At 40.5% G+C, this 19,543-nt stretch overlaps 1 protein-coding gene across 8 annotated transcripts in view; it reads left to right on the top strand.

Moving 5' to 3' along the window:
- Positions 1–19,543, top strand: part of CDC42BPB (CDC42 binding protein kinase beta) — an 80,522-nt gene that overhangs the window by 15,749 nt on the left and 45,230 nt on the right. For all 8 annotated transcript variants that reach the window (XM_015865555.2, XM_015865558.2, XM_015865557.2 and 5 more), the window contains exons 2-3: positions 6,516–6,607; positions 16,866–16,949. In XM_015865555.2, coding sequence (XP_015721041.1) covers positions 6,516–6,607; positions 16,866–16,949 — 176 coding nt within the window. The remainder of the gene's footprint in view (positions 1–6,515; positions 6,608–16,865; positions 16,950–19,543) is intronic.

Genomic DNA, 19,543 nt, shown 5'->3' with positions numbered 1-19,543 from the left:
TCTCCCAACACCTGCGAAAATTGGCCTCGTATTTGGAATACAGAAAAATTCAGGTACCAGAACAAATAAATCTACACTAAGCAAAAACAATATTCCGTGTTTGTTGCCATGCATTTCTTACAGTGTTTTGACGTGTATCTTGGAAGATTCTGTCCTAGTGTGCTGAAGGTTGGCTTGAAATGCTCTCATGGCAGATACATGCTGATTGCAGTGTGAAGTAGGTCCACATTAATTCCAAAAAAGGCCATTTTGTCCCTCTCCAATCTCTTCCTGCAGCCTGCCCCGGGCTGATGCTCCAGCATTGCAGCTGTGAGTGAGTCATGTTGGGTGAATGATTCGGTGGGAGGGGATGGACAGACAAGTTAGTTTTTGCCTGCAAATGTTTCCTGGTTTGATGTGCCACGTGAGCACTCCTGATGATCCAGACAATCAAAGTGGGACACTCCTGATGATCCAAACAATCAAAGGGGGGCCGTGGTGGGAAGGAATGAGGAGGAAGTCTTTCAGCAGCAGAATGGATTTCCTGGATTACAGTGGTTGTGCAGACTCCCCCTTCACTTGTCTTAAATATCTGGGAAACTAAGGAGTCAGTTCCAGGGAAAACCTGTAATTCAGTGAGCTTGTGTATGACTTAATGTATTTTCTGGGTGGGATCTGAGCCTCGTGAGGAAAAAGTTGAAGATGAAATATCAAACTTTATACTCTGCCGTGAGCTTCTTCCTCTGGTAGACCTCACAAAGAAGGTTCCTCAGCTATATACGCATCCACTGTTCCATTAGCACATGCCGTTACCTTCAGGTGTGATCTGTGCAGGTGGCATTGAAGTTGTGGAACTGAATTCCTCAGTGTGGAGAAAATGGTGCCCATTGACATTCATAGAGTAAGGAGACCAAGGAGTGGATGTCAGTGCAGTGAGGTGGTGGATGGTGCAGTTCAGTGGCGGCAGAAGCAATGTGAGATAGAGACAATTCTCAGCTACAAAACAGTCGCAAATAGTATTATTGTGCTCTTTGTATCTCCTGTAGTTTCTATGGAAATAGGATTTGCTTTCAGAGAGACCTAAAGATACAGGAAATAGTTGTCGGATGTTTGTTCTTGCACATGTAAGCCAACGCTTGTTTCCTCTTTTGCCTGCTAGGCCTCTGGTGCTGTGCAGGTCTCAGAGAAGCCCCATTGCTTTGCCAGCAGTTGCACTGGCAGTGCATTTTGCCACTCAGACTGCTGAGAACGATCTGTGCATTCTTCAGTATTTGCATGTCTCCAGTGTTATCTTTAGTGCCTTTCACTGTAGGTGAATGGGCGAGTCGGGCAGCGGGCCAGCTATTGAGTGTCGGTGGTAGCATTCATCAGTGAGCTGGCAAATGGAAGCGTACTGCTGCCCAGGGAGCCCTTCTATGTGGTACTTGCTTTTGGGTCTCGCCACACAAAAAGTGTGCTTAATAAGTAACAGTGCCCACAGATGATGTTTCAAGGTAAATACTGTACTCCTCTGCCAGAAAAGTTAGCCGTGCCAATAGGATCAGTATCAGTGCAGCTACTGAATTCCTTTTCTTTGTGGCATTTCCTGCTGTGATTATTCTTTAGCGTGGTAATACCTCTATCATATAGGTTGTTATATAAAATCCTAAATGCCAGAGTTATTTTTTCTGTGACTGGAGCAAAATGCAGAAACCACGGAATGTATGGTCTTGGTTTACAACAAAAATAGCAACTGTTTCACCCATTTAAATCTTTAAGGAGTTTGATGTGGTTTATATGATCTAAGTAAGTCCAAGCACCATCGAGATATCTGACTGCAAGTGGTCTGGCACCGTGCTTTACTTATGCCAGAAGACTTTTGTCAAGCAGGGCTAATCCTGTGACCGAGTTATGTCTTCAGGGAAGATCTGGGGTTTCTTTCTTGTTGTTTGCTCTTTCAAAAGCATTTGTATACCAACTTTAAGTTTTATAATACAATCTCAACTTTATTAATAAACTTAACACCTAGTCGTTTTTGCACTCGCAATCGATCTCAAGAAAGTTCAGGTGTTGCTGGTGTTGTGCTGTTATGTGTAAGTATGTGTCATATAACGAAACGCTGACCAACTATGAGACTTGATGGCTCAGCATGGAGCAGCGTCCTACTCGAGAGACTCTTCTGCAAGATCTGTGAGTGCCTTGCAATGGGAACTAGGCAGTGCTTCTCTGGTTATTACTGGATTAAACACCAAAGTCTTGCACCACTGAATTTGCTTGTGTAATGAATGCTGAGTGAATGATGAAGAGTCGGATCATTGAGTAAGAGGCAGGCAGGATAGATGAAGTAAGTGTGTCTGTGTAGTGCATGTGAAGATGGAAGGTGGGACATGGCACAAGTAAAATGCTCAATGATATGCCATAAAGAACAACATGTTGCCTTTCTCTGTAAACAGAAGAACTTTGAAGTTTGGCTTCCTATGAGTTTGGGATTGCTGGCACAACCCTTTGCCCTTCCCACTGTGTTGCCTTATCTTTTCTGATGCACATTTTCTTTCATCACTTGGGGGTTTTGTTGTCACCCTACTGTACCTATAGCTCCCTCCATGCCTAGGGATGACAAGGTATGTCCATTTTGCAGCTGAGGATATAAGGACTGCCCAACTGTATTCCTGCTACAGCCTTTCCTTTCATGGGGATGACACAGTGGGTGTCTTCTATCACCCTCAGTCCTCATAAAACTGGGAGTAACTTAATATCTTTGGACATTTTAAGTGAAATTTCATAAATGGGGAATCAAATATCTGAGCTGGGATCAAAGGTTAGGGGAAGGAGGAATGGATACTCTGCCAAAGTGTGATCCTTTATTTCCTTAGGAAATCAAACTGAGGAAAAAAAGCATTTTCAGGGGTGGATAAGAGGAAACAGGCCAGCACAGGAAAAGGGAAGCAAGGATCTATAATTGGAAGAAATTAAGGCAGGAGCCAACAAAGGATGGAGGAATTAGCAAAAATTTACATTTCTGAAATAGAGGGAAAGTTTCATGATCACGTAAAGAGTGGATTGTACTTCTTTAAAACTCCAGAGAGTGGGTTGTGAGAGGTATTTATCAGCCTTCGTAAGCTGGTTGGGGCTACCTGGGTGTGGGTATCTCAAGACATGTATACAAGCACTAACTTGTTAAACCTGTCAGCCTGCAGTTTTAGCAGCAATATCACAGGAATGCTGTTTCTTTGAAAAGGGTGCACAAAGGGCAAGCAAGTTACTTGATTTCTAGAACGTAAGTTAGGGGTGGTTGAGGGAATAGTAAAACTTGCTTCTCTTTCATGTTCTTCCTCCAAAGAAAACAACATCTTAAGTGAGATATTGGATCTGCCTGACAGGAGTGTGGCTCCACAGACAGTTATCTGCATTGTTTTGTTGTTTCTTTGACATGGATATTATGCAATTCTCACAGTTTCCTACCATACCTTTTTGTACAGGGAGCGGGTAGATAATGGGAGTGTGGTTTCTGTGCGACAGACGGTTTGGATGTGCCTTCTAGGCAGGTCTGCCTGAGTGTTATCCTCTCATTATGTAGGTTTAAAACCTAGATCAGTTCTGATATGTGACACTCTGGGGCAGGGCAGCACAGTATTTAGATGTGTTGTCCACAGAGGTGATGGAAGCTCCATCTATGGTAGTTTTTGAGGGCTGACCAGACAGAACCCCAGGTAACCTGCTCTGAAATGAGCGATGACAGTGATGCAAGCAGGAGGCTGGTCTGGAGACCACCCAAGGTCCCTTTCATCCTGAATTGTCCTGTGATTCTGTGCTAGATACTTAGAGTTGTCACATTTATTTAAAGCACAAAGTTGCCAATAATAACAAGACATCAGATGTTCCTGAACATTTGGCGGCTTCCACTCAGTGATTTTTGTGACTCTGGATTTCTGGAACCTTGCACTGCCAAACAAAACGTGGAGTCCTCAAATTGTAGCTGCTGGACTGCTCCTCTGCTGAAACAGGAGGTGCCATAAGCCCACAGGTAGGCTTTGGTCCATTACGACATAAGGGCACTACCTTTTGTGGTTCTAGAGAGTAACTTATTAACAGAATCTGAAGGGAAAGTACAGCTCCAAAGTATCGCTGCCCTTGGCTGGGGCTGGAGTGCACCTGCCCTGCCCCATTGCCGTGTCACATCACCTTGCTGCCACCTCCTGTGGCTCCTGGTCCCTCTAAACGGATCCATTTGCAAACATTTTTTGTTGGATGCCATAATTGACTGTGGTGTAGATGTATGAAAGAAACCTAAATCACAAACCTATTTACCTATGGGCTTCAAATTATGTTTTCCAGTTATTCAAATTGATGTTTTCTTTCTGTGCAAACAAAGCATCGCGGTTCCATCTATCGGGAAAAGAAGAGAACATGATTGGAATATAATATGAAAGAAATATGAAAGAATTGTCTTTCATATTTACCTTGGTTTTCAGTGAAGAAATGAATGTTGGCATTTCATTCAATGTATGAATATTGATCAAAACATAGACTGTGACTGTTTTGTGTACTATTCTTGAAAGCAGACATTTCTTGGCTCCTTAAAATCAGGAGTTGTTTTTTTTTCCCCCTATGTGGACTTATGGAGAACATCCTTCTTCCAAGCAAGCGCAAGTACAATAATGCTAAATCAGCTTGAGTGAGAACACAGTGATGCATACAAATACATTGCACGTAAAACGCCTATCCCAAATTTTGCTTGAAGTTTCAGTCATGAATAAACAAGCTCATGCAGTTACTCAGAGCTAGAGTTACCCTGACAACAGTATATATAACCAAATTCAGTAGTTGCTGCCAACAAAACCCCCAGTACGGTTAATGCTTTTGTTTGCCAGGATAAAATACTTTCATTAAGTATTACATCAACTTAAACTGTTAATATTGGGATAAAAACTAATTGCTGAAATGTAATAATTCATTCCAGTGTATGGAAAAACAAAACAAAACAAAACTACTTTCAGTTCTCTATTTATAAAGCAGAAAAAGAAATCTGAAGCCCCTTACTGGTTCTGTGTCAGTGGGCGTATTGCTTGGCATCATCCTGGCAAGGACAAATAGTGTTCTGATACTTTGTGGAACAAGTTTGTGCACCCCTTATTCTCACTGTGTGTACGCTGCTCATTTGGATATAAGGCAGCTGAGGAACAGCAGCAGTCCTGAGGCGAAAACAGGAAAGCAGTCTAGAAATGTTTTTTTGATGTAACTTACTAAGAAGTAGGAATTGTGCAATCCAGTACTTGAAAGCAGCAGGCTACATACTGATATAAACAATGTTCTGCTCCAAAATGTCAATAAAGCAAGTATCAGTTTAAGGGAATTACTGGCTTGCTGCCTCCTCTGGGCTCTGATTTGTTACATAAACTCCATTTTGGTATCTGTGATGATGAGATATTCTGTGCATGTTAGGTTCTGCTTTCAAATTTTATTTACTTTTCAGAAACTTTTAGAGACCTTGGAAAGACTTGAGTTTGTCCATTGAGGTGAAGTACTATCCACCATGTCATGCTGTACATTCAGATGTTTGTGTTTGGTGCTATGTTTTCCAAGAGTTGCTACTGAAGTTACTGTGTTTACTAACACCAGCATTTGCTAAATACTTAAATGCCAACATTCGTGAAGGGCATGAATAGCTTGTAACAATGGTGACTTCCTTTTAGGAGGGAAAAGGTTTTTGTTCATTTCTATGGGTTAAAAAGTCATTTCAATCCATAGTACTTCTGCTAACAAATGGGGATGAAACAGCAGGATTGATGCAGAACTTGTGCAGTTTTCTAATAGAAATGGTGGTGAAGGAAATGGGGTCTGCTTATCCCTCCATCTTGAAGGATCCATTCCTTAGGGATATAGGACTAGTGCTTTTCTCTGCAGACATAGTTTCTTTCAATTTTAAGTTCTTTCCCAAGAACAAAGAAACAAACAAGCAAACAGTGTAGCTGTTCTTTAGTGGAGGTATTTCTTTGTTCTATTAGCAGCAGTGAGTTTTTGCTGATGGTTTTCTCCCATGTGGCCTCACGAAGTACATCCTCCCTTCTGAGAGCAAGTTGTGAAAATTTGGCAGGAGTTGGTAATGCCCATCCATATGTTTGGGTGAATTGTTGTGGAATCTGTAGTTTTCTTGTCATAAAATTAGGAAAGCTCATTTAATTTCTATGTCTGTTGTAGTTAATGTTGTGCTCTGCTCTAGTGGATTGCAGCTCCAGAAAGCTGAGTAGTCATGTAGTTATTAGCGCTGTGTCACACACTGTGCTTCTTGGTGATGGATAAATGGTGTAGATGAGCTAATTTAGAACAGAAGGTCGAGATAGTGATTTTGTCATAAGACAAAAGTTTGACTATTTAGGGAACTGAACTTTTTAGAATTCTGTTAATTGCATAGAGCTTTTTTTCCCTCCTATTTGTATGTTCTAGAAGTAGTTGGAAAAAATAAACCAAGTACTTCAGATTTCTGTCTAATGGATTACCTTGACTTAGAAAATTTCTTTTAATAATCGAGTTTTCCTTTTTTCTTTTCCCCTAAACAGCAAAACCGTTTACAAAACTGGTAAAGGAGATGCAGCTTCATCGCGATGACTTTGAAATTATCAAAGTGATTGGACGAGGTGCATTTGGTGAGGTAAGATACTTTGTAACATAACTCTCATCCTTTGTTCTTCTGATTTCTTGATGCAGTTGACCTGCATTTGTCCTAATGACAAAAGATTCACACAGATGAATTAAAATACTTGCAAATGTGAGATGCTGGCTGTTTACTTTGAAGCAGGGCTTCTGTTGTCTTCTTCTTGTATTCTTGTGATTAGCTACTTCTGATTTCATTGGAGCAAAGCACCTATTCCGTGTGTGAGAGCTCAGTGGTCTCATTCAGCAGCTGCACAACTGACTTTGGGATCCTTTCTCCCACTTGCCATATGTACTTACTCTTCTGTGCTGCTGTAATTTAGCACAACTGGGCTGCTTCTATGGTAGGAATGCAAAGGCTGCTCCACCCATCTGCCCGTCTCTGTAGCAATCTGGTAATGCAGAACGACGCATTAGGCTGCCTCAGAGGCTGTTCCCTGTCATCTTTGAAGATCAAAGGCTGCTGGATCTGTTTTTTGGACAGCAAGTTGAATCATGCTGGGATGATAGGAACGCCTTGTGTTTTGAGGACTTGCCAGGCCCAGAACCCTGGACTGAAGTTGTACTTCTTAATATGCTTAATGAAAGTCTCATCAATCACAGAAGCCTGAGAGGGCCTGACCCTGGCAAAAGTGTTCGTGAGTATATTCCCTCTAGGAGGCACAGGATACCTGAGACTGCTGAGGAACCTCAGAACAACACTTTCTGCATTTGAATACACATAACTAAAGGTACAGCTGTCAGCAAAACAAATGATTATGTAGAGGATTTCTGGAAGTAAAAAATTTAGATTTCTTTCAAGAAGATTCTTTTTGTGTAAGTCAAACATAGTGGCAGCCATTATTGGCTCACTCAGACCCATTAGCACTTGGTTGCAACTTCTGCTACTGCTGGCTAAGGCTTATCTTCAGCTGCTGTCTCCACGGAGAGCAGGACTGTGTGCTGTGCAGGGCTTTCCATTCAAGCGTGTTGTGCCCTTCATATGTCAGACTTTCACAAAGTGATTGTGGGGTAGAGCTATCATAGGCAGACTAGAAATGGAGCTAGAAAAATGCCAGGACCTTACTCAGTCTTGGTTCAGAAAGCAGTGAGGTTTCTGTGTGTATGTGGAATTGGTAGTAGATGAAATAATACCTTCAGATCAACAACATTTTATTCAGGAACTGCTTGTGGAAACAACAGACACCTACGGAGATAGAAATTCATGTTTCAAGAATATATTCTAATCTTTCCCATTCTCTAACAGTGTAGTGCTTTAGTTTGTATGTAGTTACAGTGAGCATTGCTGTTCCAAATACATGAGTGTCTTAAATAAAATGTCCAGGTAAATTCTAAGATCTTGATGAGTAAAGTAAAAGTCAACTTTCTAGTGGAGTTTGAACTTCATGAGTTGCAATATTTGTTTAAAAAAAATAAATTACAATCCATTGGTTGTTTCATTTAAGTGTTAGCTTTCGTCTGGAATGTGTTACTTGGGCATGACTTTTAGGCAGAATAGTTCTGCAAGAGCTCACATGAGAAGACCTGAAATGGGAAATGCAAGTTGGTAAGTCCAAGGAAGGACTGAAAGCACAAATCAAGTGTAGAATAGAAGTCTGAGCGAAAAGGTATATGGCCAAATAAAAGGACCCAGAAAATCAAGTCAGGAATAAGTAACTGTCTATATGTCTGTTAGAGTTTTGATTCAAAGCAGTAGCATAGCACAGTTTTGTAGACAGTGAACCCACTGTAGAATGGTTTTGCTATGTGTGACCTGGATTTCTTTTGGAGGAAACTAAATGAGAACCTTTGTTCCAGGTATACACAAAATGTGCTTCTGACCCCAGTGAGTACGTAAAAATCAGTCACTGGTTTTAACTCTTCTGGCAGCATCAAAGCGTGTTTGGTCTAGGAGACCAGACTGGATACACTCTGAAAAAAAATTCCAGAACTGCATATAGTATTGATGGAAGGCTCAGCATGGCCTACTTTGATCTGCTTTTTGTGGTCCTTTTGTGCCAAATTACTCGCCATAGTGACTGTGACCAGATCTGATATCTGAAGGATTTTAGATTAGTGTTTTGGCGGTTTGTCCTTTGGCGGGATTATTAGGGGTTTCTGGACCATTTCAGAACTAAACTTGTGAATGCTATAGCTATCAAAAATGATTTCAGGACAAGGGAACCTTTCATTAGTGACTTGCAGATGGAGCCAGAATTAGGAATGCCTTTGCCAGAATATTCCTCTTAATCCTAAAATCAGTGAATATATAACAGTAAACTCTTTTCACATTGCTCTCTGTAACTTGCACACAGAAACAGGATTCATTTCCTGATGCTTTTTTAAGTTCTGATATCTAGCAGGAGAGGAACTATGTTGTAGAATGCTTCTAAAAGCAACCTTGGACTTATAGACAAAGGGCTCTGTCAAATGTTGAGAATTTACATGCTTTTATGTGATGAAGTAGAAGTCTTGTGTGATGTTGTAAAGCTCTAAAGCCTTGTTACAGCTTTAAGGGAGGACTTGCTCTGTGCTTTTCAAAATGAAGATCTTTTCTACTTAGGGTTTTCCCCAGTTTGAAATCTCAATATAGCAGCAGATTAAGTATGTCTGTTAACTTTTCAGTGATTTCTGTTTGTACTTGTTAGGAGGTTTAGGATGGCTTTCCTTAGCTTTGAGTCAGGAGGTGTATAAAAGGTGTGCATTCACTGTGGAAATTTTTGCTAATACTACTTGGGGTGCATGAATTAATGCCTTCCATATTATTTCACTTGGAAAAGCATGACATGTCTAAAGCAACTGGTAGATTCTGCCCCTTCCCACTTCATCTCAGGGAAAATGAAGTTTCAAAGAAGTGGAATGATAAAACATCTTTATTTCATCCTTCTGGAGCTGTGAGAGCTCACAAAGCAGGCACCATTCGTTATCTGTCAGTTTTACATTGTCTTGTATGTCTTTTTAAGTAAAAGGTTTATTGTTGTAGCAGCTTGAAAATTTTTGATCAGTTCAAATTATTCAGGAATCATTGATCTGAGGTTCACTGATCTTCATTCCCACTTGCCAGAAAGTAATTTTCTCATGGTATGATCATACGCATGTAGGAACTGTGTTATAGATTAGTTAATGGGATTATAGTGGCTATTCATAAGGTTTCTTTTTTGTTGATTGTAAACAAACAAAATCCTATTTGCTCAAAATACAGTTGTAAAATATTGTATTTGTTGAAGCGCATAAAGAATTTGATCAAAATTAAAGTAAGCATATTCCTGCTAAATATAAGTAGTTTAAATTAACAAGCTGAACAGCTAAATGAGGCAGACTTCAGAAAGGCTGAAAACTACCGTTCCATTCTCCTCAATGTCTATAGCAGCTATACCCACAGTTTAGCTACTTCAAACTTCTTTGAGAACCCCAGGGGTTTTCAGTCTTAGCAGAGAACTTTTGCATAAATCAGTAGCTTTGAAGAAAGATAGCTTAACTCAAATGAAGATGTAACAGCAGTTATTAGACAGAATCAATTTTGCCACACAACATATAAAACCAAGAACAGAGAGTCCTTGACCAAGAAGTGGATTGAGATGGCATGTGTGTGTCCCTCCATACAGAGCAGTATCTAATTAAAGGCAGATTGATAATCCCCAATGGCAGAGAAGTTACGCAGTGTCTTTTTCTTCCTTTTTCCTTTTCAAACCCACAGAACTCAGCCTGATTCTTCACGCTTTTTCCAGCAATATGAGAAGAAGAAAACAGCTGGTAATCCAAAACCACCTGAGTGAACGTTCTTAGAGCAAAGGAGAATTGAGAAAGCAAAAGAAAAAATATTTCTTAAAGTTCTCATTATTATGCTAAGACAAAAATAGCCTAGCTCAGGACCTGGAGATTTCTTCTGAAGCCACCTGCCAAAACACACAGTTCTCCTTTTCTCATAAACTTAGCCAGCTACTTTGCATGCATGGTAAACTACATGTCTGAATATCCTTTACGGGAATATTTAAGGCTCTGAGTCTTGGAGTCACTGGCTTAAGAACTTGATTAATTTTCTTCAGAAGTTTCATAGTTATGAAGAATAGTTTGGAATAGTTTGACTTTGTGTCTGTGACAGCTAGAATGGTATTATAATTTGAAATGTTGACTGTAAGACAGATAAACTACTCCTGGTTTTCAGCCATCTCCTATGGTGTATGCAGGTGTATATACCTGGCTGGAACATTTTTAGGTGCCCACATATTACTTTCACTCTTTTTTTTAATTGGCTTACATACAGAGGGGAAACTTCCAGAAGGAATAAAACAATAGAGAGCCCTCTGAAATAAAATCAGAACTAGAATGATTTTCTGAAATCTTAATTCTCATTTCTGTTCACAACTTCAGTGTCCTATCTTCATGAACAAGAACGGGAATACTGTGCAGGGTCTGGAGTCTTGGAGAAAGTGTAAAGACTGTAAGAACAGAATGGAAAACTACTCCAGCTCTTAGACTTTTATAAATACATATATCTCTGTAGCTTGAAATTTGCATGTGGCTGTCTGCTCCTTTTGTCTGGAAACACTGTGGATCATTATTTGAAAGGAAATGTCTTAAGAAACTTTGCTTTGTGGGACTGTGTCTACCTGAGAAACGTAGACCAACCTAGGATGTGCTGTCTGTGTGCTTGGTGCTGCCTCTGCCCACCAAGGAAACCTGGATTCCTAGTGCTCACATGTGGTTAAGGGATCCCTAAATACCTGCACTTGCTCCTTTGCAGGCTTCAGCTAACCTCATTAGCAATGTACTTATTATTCTTAAACATCACTTTTCCTTATTTTGCATAGAGGGCTATTTAGATGCTTGGCAGTAGTAACACTTTTCAATAGCAAGCTGCTGTTGAGGGAAGAACTGTGACAAGATGTACGTTGTTGGGGAACTTGCATTATATAAAGTGGCTGACACCTCCTGGAAATTTGGCAGTATCGGACCCAAACAATTGTTTGTTTTCCTTCCCTTGTTTATTAGTAAGGGGTTTTTTTTGAGTGAGCAGCACTTATTGTTGTTGCAGCGGAAGGGTGGAATTTGCTTAGCATAAAAATAACTAGAATTCTTAAAGTGTCCCTTGTAAGCATCACTTATCTACACTACTGATAGATTATAGATTTTTTTTTTTTTTTTTTTCCTGTAAATGCTTGCAGACTTGATCCATGTAATATTTAGTAATTTTTCTTTTATTTTGCATTTAATGGCTTAGGTTGGAAGGGACCATAAGGATCATGTAGGATAATGCCTGTAATCATCTAGTAATAATGCTTGCTACCTCTACACGAGCTTAGCATCCTAGCTGGAAGCAAGACACCTAAAAATGTTTTGAGAAGAAAATAAATTGTGGTTGGCAGAGCAGGATTGATTCTGCGTTCCATGGGTTTCTGATGAATTATGTGGTTCCCATTATTATGTGGCTAAGATGTATTTAGACTCTGAAGAGAGTATGCAAAAACTAGACTTCCTATTGACAATCACTGTTGGCAGTGTGAGGCAGTGCTCTTTATGCTTTGTCCTCACCATATTCTCAGATTTGGGGTACCATGTTCAGTTTTTTGGCTGCATCTAGAAACCAGGGATGTGGTGATCCTGCAGACTGCCCCTAACGTTGCCTTTCCTGTTGGTGAGTGCTACTGAGTACCCCAGAAATATTTAATTAGCTTTGCGTTACTACACTGCACTCTTCACAAGTTGTTTTCTGAAGTAGAAATGGACAAAGAAGCTGTTTGCTTTTGAAATTGCTTCAAAAGAGGCTGCTGCTATCTACAGCACTTGCCAGCTGGGTGGCTGTGTGGAGGCAGGCCAGCCGCATGGAGCTGGATGGACAGCCCACACAGGCAGACCTGCCTCGTGCCACTGTACTCATTCACACTCTGACTGCTGAGGACAAGCCCTGCTGTTGCTCAGGGCCACCTTCTGCAGAATCTTTCTTCCTGGCACTTAGAAATAATTTCTTATTTGCAGGACAGATCCGTGCTGTTTGCTAAAAGCTATTATTTTGCTTTGGAAATGGGAACCATGGAATATGAACACCACCAAAGTTACTCTGGTTGCTCATTTTAAATGTAGGGTAGACATAAAAAAAACTAATGTAACAGTCCAGACCAGTTTTTCCTCCACAATGTGGTATTTTAACTGTTAACTAATGAGCTATGTGTCAAATATTTCTCATATCCAAGAGTGTTGGGAAAATAAAGCAGTTCTAGCAGTGTTTTTTTAGTAGCATGTACCTAAGATATCAAGAGCGTGAAACAGAAATAGGAGCATTAACTGGGGGAAATGTCTGTAATATTCAATTATGGGTCTGGTAACAAGACATTGCAGGTAAATTGTTTACATCTGAAATGACATTTTCTCTTCTCATGGATGAAAGGCTTGTCTAAAAACTGCTCAAATGTCTGCAGCCATTTCAAGTTCCTGCCAAAGGTTAATTCGTAGCAATTTTACACCATTTTATCCATGTAATTTTATTGTCCATTAGCCTAAGCAGCTCTTTCATCATCCTTATTAGTGTTATCCTTTCTTTCAATTTTATTTATAGGCAGCAATCATGTCCCCCTTTTTGCTTCCTCTAAGCGAAGCTTTTTCAATCCCGTTGTTGAGAAGCACTTTAGTTCCTTGGCCATCTAAATAGCCCTCCTTCATACCAGCTCCAGGTTGGTCATCTCTCTGAGGTGTGGCTGTATGTGGAGTTTCCACTGGTTTTGTGTTTCCACAAGGCAGTAATGTTCCCCCATCCCAGCTGGTGATTTTTGCCTATCAGTTGCAGTACCACATGTGTCTTTTTCTTGACAACCTTTCCTTATGATCTGTTTGCATAAGTACTGTCAACTATATGTCCGCCCATCTCCTTTAGAGATGAGAAGTTCTTTTTATATTTGCCTCATAATCAATGTGATTTTCAAGAAGTCGAGCACCAAAGAATCTGTAAGCGTCCCAGTAAAAAGTATTTCTGTTAACTGTCTTAAATGTATTCTGGAAATTCAGACTTGCATTTAAAGAATTTCTGCAGTTTCTTGGATCATCCTTACTATCTACATAAAACAAAATTTGTAATTTAATACTGCTTACTGTTGCTGCTCATGTCACCCAAAGGGCAGAGTCCAGTTCTGGGAAGTTCTGTCATGTTTGTTGAGGCTGATTTGGCTTGGATTCCTACCCTATAGGTTTCATCGAGGCAGAAGAGAAGGTGGAATTTGGCCTGGGATAGCTTTACACATTACCGCCCTAAATGTCAATATCAGATGGCTTCTGAGGAGTGGAATGCAGCAAGAGGCTTTTATGAGACCATTTGAGAAACAAAAAATTGAGCTCTTGCCAGAGTGTAAAAGGGTTATTTCTGCTATATTGGTTTGGGTTTTATTTTATTGCAATACAGGGGAAGCAGAGCTTTGAGGTACTAGAAGAAATGAGTGGCACAAATTCATACAGACCTGAGTGTTGTGCATAGTAGTTACCACCGTTGGCTCTCACTTACGCTTTAGCTCCACTTCTCATACTTTTTTCTGACACATATATGCCTTAAGTTGGTTTAAGCATAGGCAGGAAGATTCATTAGGTTTTCTGATGTCCCTGAGGAAATGTACTTGAGCTTTATTGCAGTGTTTCTGTTGCCATGAATCTTGAGTCCTAGGGATGGTGCCAGCTGATCCCTGTGCAGGCTTGGAAGGGGCTGCACTGAAGAGGAAGGGCCGAACCCCTCCTATCTGAAACTCTTCCTTATCAGTTTGCAGACTTCCTCAATAAAACAGAATCACATTTCTCTGTTATTGCTTAATATTCGGAAATGTTGATGCTCCACCTCAACCGAGCCTATGGAGGTTAGACATGTTGTAACTTTTGTTTTGTATCTTGACAGAAGTATCAAAAGTAACCTCTGTGAGTCAAGTGTATCTGGATTAATTACCCACACCCCATCCTTGTGGCCAGGTATGGGAAAACAATTGTAGGGATGGATCAGAACTGCTCCTTCCCAGCTTGCAGCAGCCGTGGGTTCAGGGACTTCCTAACCACACCTGTATTCTGTAATCAGTAGTTCCTGAGGCTACTGCCATGAGTGTTTCTTGGGAATTAAGAGCATACTTAAATGTTTCCTGAATGGTTACTTACGTGTCCACAACGACCTGTTGTAGAGTTCCAGAATTGTAGTAAGAAAATGGTACTTTATTTTGTCTTTCTACCTTTTTACTTCATTTGGTGCTTTTTAATTTCTGAAATTGAATGAAATTGCTGAGCTCACCTTACATCTTAAGGGCCTAGCATGTGTCATTGTTAAACTTGTGCTGCCCTGTGATGCTATTGAACAGTGATGGCCTTAGAATGAAGTGCAACAGGTGCATGTCTGCATTCTGTGTGCTGTTTGTACATAGAAGACCAAGCACTTCAAGCACTGCGTTGTAATGAAACTTGATTATTGCTACTTCAGGGCTTGCAAGGCTAACCTGTAAGTTGTTTCTGCCCCACAGCTTTTATTCTTCTCCGGCAATGAATTGTGTTCTACTCTGACCTTCTACAGGAGATTGGGGTATTTCCCCAGTGATCAAGTTCTGTGTGAAAGAGAATTTAACATATATAGAGGATTTGTCAACATCTTACAGTTTCCCAGAGGTTGTAATGCACAGCTTAACTTGCAGCATACCTTTAGCTGCATCTGGCAAACGATTCTATTAATTGTGGCTGGAGAGACTGTTAGAGTAGCTTTTAATGAGAAGGCTGTGATGAGGCTGGGAACAAAGCAGAGCGTTTTAGGTCATTACCAAAGGGCAGGTTTGTACAGTTCCATTTGTGCTTGGGTAAGACTTCCCCATGTTTACTTATCATTCCTCTCCTGCCAGCATAGGGTTTATGGGAGATATTTGTAGACCAGGGGAGGCTGAGATGCTCTGTGGCTGTAGATAGACATATACATACCTTACACAAGGATTCCTCATAGCACCTTGTTTTCCCCAGCAGCATTTAGAGCTAAATTCCCATGTGATTCTGCTAGTTTTCTCCTTTAAGTCTCTTTCCACAATGTCACTGTGTGCAGGTGCATGTGAGCTGTAGGTGTGACCTGGTCAGCAGCTTCACATACTGAGGGATGGGAGGCATAGGTATACTGCAGAGTGTAATGCCTGAATGTGAGCATCTCATCCCTGTGTTACTGCAAGAGCAGTTCCCCCCCATCCCTCATCTGGAGTTTCTGTGCAGTAAGATACTGCATTTCTCTTTTCCCTCCTCAAGGTCAGTGTTGCTCTGCACTATTTCAGCCTTGGTTTACAGGCCACCTCTGCTTGGAGTTGCTGCATCCCCTGAATCCCTTATAGATAACAGTTGTAAACCAACAGAAGTGGAGAGAGCGATGTGATTGCTGTCACTTTTCCCGCTGATACTCAGAACTCTGTTGGAGGCAGTGAAAGTTGGTGCATTTTATGCTTCTTACATAGGACAGCAGCAGAAAAATTCAGGCAGTCCTTGTGCAGTCCTGAGAAAATGCTGCTGTGCTAGTTGTGATTCCTCCTTTTCTTTGCCAGACATAAGGATTTTGTGGAAATGATGGCTTTACTATTGTAAGAATTAGTTTTGTTCTTGGAGAATACAAGTCATGATTGAAATGCAGTCCTTGCATTCCCAAGCCTTGAAGTTTCATTATTCTGCATTTTTTCTTCCGTTGCAAAGCCATAAGAACAACTGCTTTTCCTAAAAGGCCAGTCTAAGCAAGTCTAATACACAGGATGCATAGTGAAATGCTTCAAGCAAGATGATGAATAAGTAAATTAATACTATTTTCACTTCTTTTTAAGTATCTGCATATAGTACATAAAAGCATGTTAATTGGCAAATATCTTTCAAGTTTCTGAAACCAGAAATGTGAGAACAAATTAGTCAAATGTAGTGTAATTCTATTGACAGCAGCCTTCCTCGTTTTCTAAGGCTGCCCTGTTGAGCGTTCCTTTGTTGTCTGCAGGCATGGTGTTACGAACATTGCTTGTTCTTGACAAATAATACAATTTTACTACACATCTTCACAGGAAAAGCTTTGCACTCTTCCTGTATCATCTCCATTGTACTTGCTCATGAACAGCTGACCACATATGGTGTGCTGTGCATCAAGTAGACAGTAATGGAGGAGTATAGAGGGAGAAAAGAAGCTGTAATTTATCTGTGTGAGTTGATTGTTGATGGCTCTTGAGTAACTTAATTAACACTGTGCGAATGTTAAGCTGTTTAAATATTTTATTTCTCTGACTGAGCTCTTGTTAAACAAAGATATCTTGTTATTTCAGGTTGCAGTTGTTAAAATGAAGTGTACAGAGCGCATTTATGCAATGAAAATTCTAAATAAATGGGAAATGCTCAAAAGGGCAGAGGTAAGTAATATGTTTCTCTAATGCAGAGAATTTTTAAAATAGCATCAGGAAAATTACATTGAAATTCTTCGAGATTAGGAAAAATTATTTCATGAGCATAGGAGCTTCATTCTTTTTTCTTTTTCTTTTTTTTTTCCTAAGCTGTTTTAATACAATCAGGTCTGACAGTCCCTTCCAGGCATCTGTTGTTCTCAGCATTACTGTGTATTCGTTTAGCAGACAGTCTGCCCTAGTTCTTACCCTGAATTTATTGGCCAGATTTTTGTTTACAGTAAAGGCAAGTTAAAGACTACAGGAAAGCTGAGATTGGTGCTACTATGGCATTCATAGCTGTATACAAATGCATTATGAAAGGTTCTTCTTTTCTCTCACGTTCTGAAAGCATATATATTAAGGAGCTTTGCATCCTTCTGTTCATAACAGGATTCATATAACTGGTAAAACTGTAACTAAATACTTTGGAACCACAGATTCAAATTGTAAAACAAACATGTTAAGAGGGTAAGCCTATTTAAAACAGAGTATTTTTGATGAAAGGAGATGATGTACAGTGTCACAACAGATTACATAAATGGGACACAGGTGAGGAAAGGACCTGCTATGCTGTAAATGGCCTGTTCCTATAATACCTAGTTTTACACTGCGGAGGAGAAACCTTATGGCAAAAGTACTATATAAATCAGCTGTTAAATGAGCAATTTAATTGAGGGGGAAATATATGTAATGCATCACAACTTGCAGCAGTTCTGTTAAAGGACAAAGGCAAGGGACTTGCTGAGGACAAAGCCTACTGACCCTTCCCTGCCCTATTCTTCTGCCTCCTGATGCCTCCCCTCCTCCCCAGCCCACCCTTCCCAGTCTCTCCCTTCCTTTCAGTGAGTCAGTTCCACCTCTTTTCCTGTGAATAAATCCCTTGCCTCTCATTAAGCCCCCTCACACTTCATTGGGCTGATTTAGTCACACTCTGTCCATCAGCTCTCCTCCACAGGCAGCCGCTGCTGCCCTGCTCTCCTTGTAGCTGTCGGGAGAACTCTGCTCCAGGCTATGCTGCATCAATGGTTCTTAGTTGAGTGTCTTTGGGGGGGAAATTCAGCACAATTTTTCTGCAGACTTCAGTGGGATTAATTCATTGCTCAGTCTAGAATTTGTTTAAATCCTAATGTGCATTTTGGGGACTCCCAAACTCTGATGTAAATACAACCAGGCTTACTTCAGTCATTTTTGAAGTGACCTAATTAAGAGATCTGACTAAATAGCTGAAGCATTAGAGGTGTCCTGAGGAGAGAAATCTTTACAAATTGTTGTCTTCGTATTCCATGACTAAATCCTCCTACCCTGTTAGGCAAGCGAGTGCTGAAAGAGGGTTATCTGTAAAGAAAAAGCTACAAGGAGTGGTAGTTCTCCCAGTGCTTAGTTGGGATGAGTAACAATCCAGCTGAGCCCTCATTCCGCTGATTTCCCTATCTGTGCAGAACTGTAAAGGCAGCTGTCTACTTAGCTGTGCCCCTTTGTCATTTCCTGTTCTCATGGTCTGGCTTTCCTGGGTAAGCAAGAGCTTGTAACCTGCATGTCAAGTTCTTAAAGCATTTGGGAAATGAGAAATTCACAAATGTGGTCAAACTTGTTAATTTTTAAGATAAAACCTGCAGGTATGCAATAGCCTCCTAAGTGGGCAGTTCCACTGAAAAGCAGACTTGAAGTATTTTATTATCCACTCTATGAGTGGTCTAAGAAACATTCTTAAGCTGGTTTATGTAATAGAAGCACTGTGTGACATTAAACATAGCACAAAGTTATATAAATAGTGCTAATTTGTGCACTGGCTGCAAGAAAAAACATATGGTTGGAAGCTACTAAAGTTCAGCAAAGATTAGTGACTATCAGCTGACATCCCTAGGTGGGCTGTAAGCAAAAAAATAGGCAGACTGTTTGCATTTGTATCCATTGTTCTGACAACAAAATGTGTAGTCTTTAGCATGTTGCTGCTCACCGTTTCAAATCCTGACTCACTAGTGAGGTAGCCTGATATGCTTTTCTCTAATATGCTTTTTTTCATGATGGTCACGGTAAGTGGATGGTTGGACTAGCTGATGGTAGTGGACCTTTCCAACCAAAGTTATTCTATGATGTTTTGTCAGTTGAAAAGGACAGTTAAAATCTTAGAATTCACTATGCAGAACTGTTCTGAAGCATACTGGTTTAGAGGCATCGGTAATATGCCCTTACTTGAGCTTGCGCAGTGAACTGGATCAACGAACGGATGTCTTTGAAAATAAATAAACCAGCTCTGTGTGCTGGCAGCCACCCCGGGCAGCAGTGCCAGAACGACTGAGAGCTGCTGGGCTGTGGTGCTGGGGCAGAGGATTGCATTACTTGGGTGTGCTCCTGCTGCCAAGCTTTTTTTAGAGTGGTACTTTGGCCTTGTGTTCGTAAACATGAAAATCACTCAGTTAACATTTAATTATAATTTACATCTCTTTGCATCAATAATTACTGACTTGACAACCTGACCCCAGTATGGAGCTCTTCAGTAGATATATAAATTGATTTTTTCTTCCTTATGGGGAAGATAACAGTTGAGATAGTTTATAAGA

This window comes from Coturnix japonica, chromosome 5 (assembly GCF_001577835.2).
Source record: "Coturnix japonica isolate 7356 chromosome 5, Coturnix japonica 2.1, whole genome shotgun sequence".
Lineage (NCBI taxonomy): Eukaryota > Metazoa > Chordata > Aves > Galliformes > Phasianidae > Coturnix > Coturnix japonica.
The sequence above is the reverse complement of the archived record's forward strand: the minus strand, read 5'-3'. Positions and strand labels throughout refer to the sequence as shown.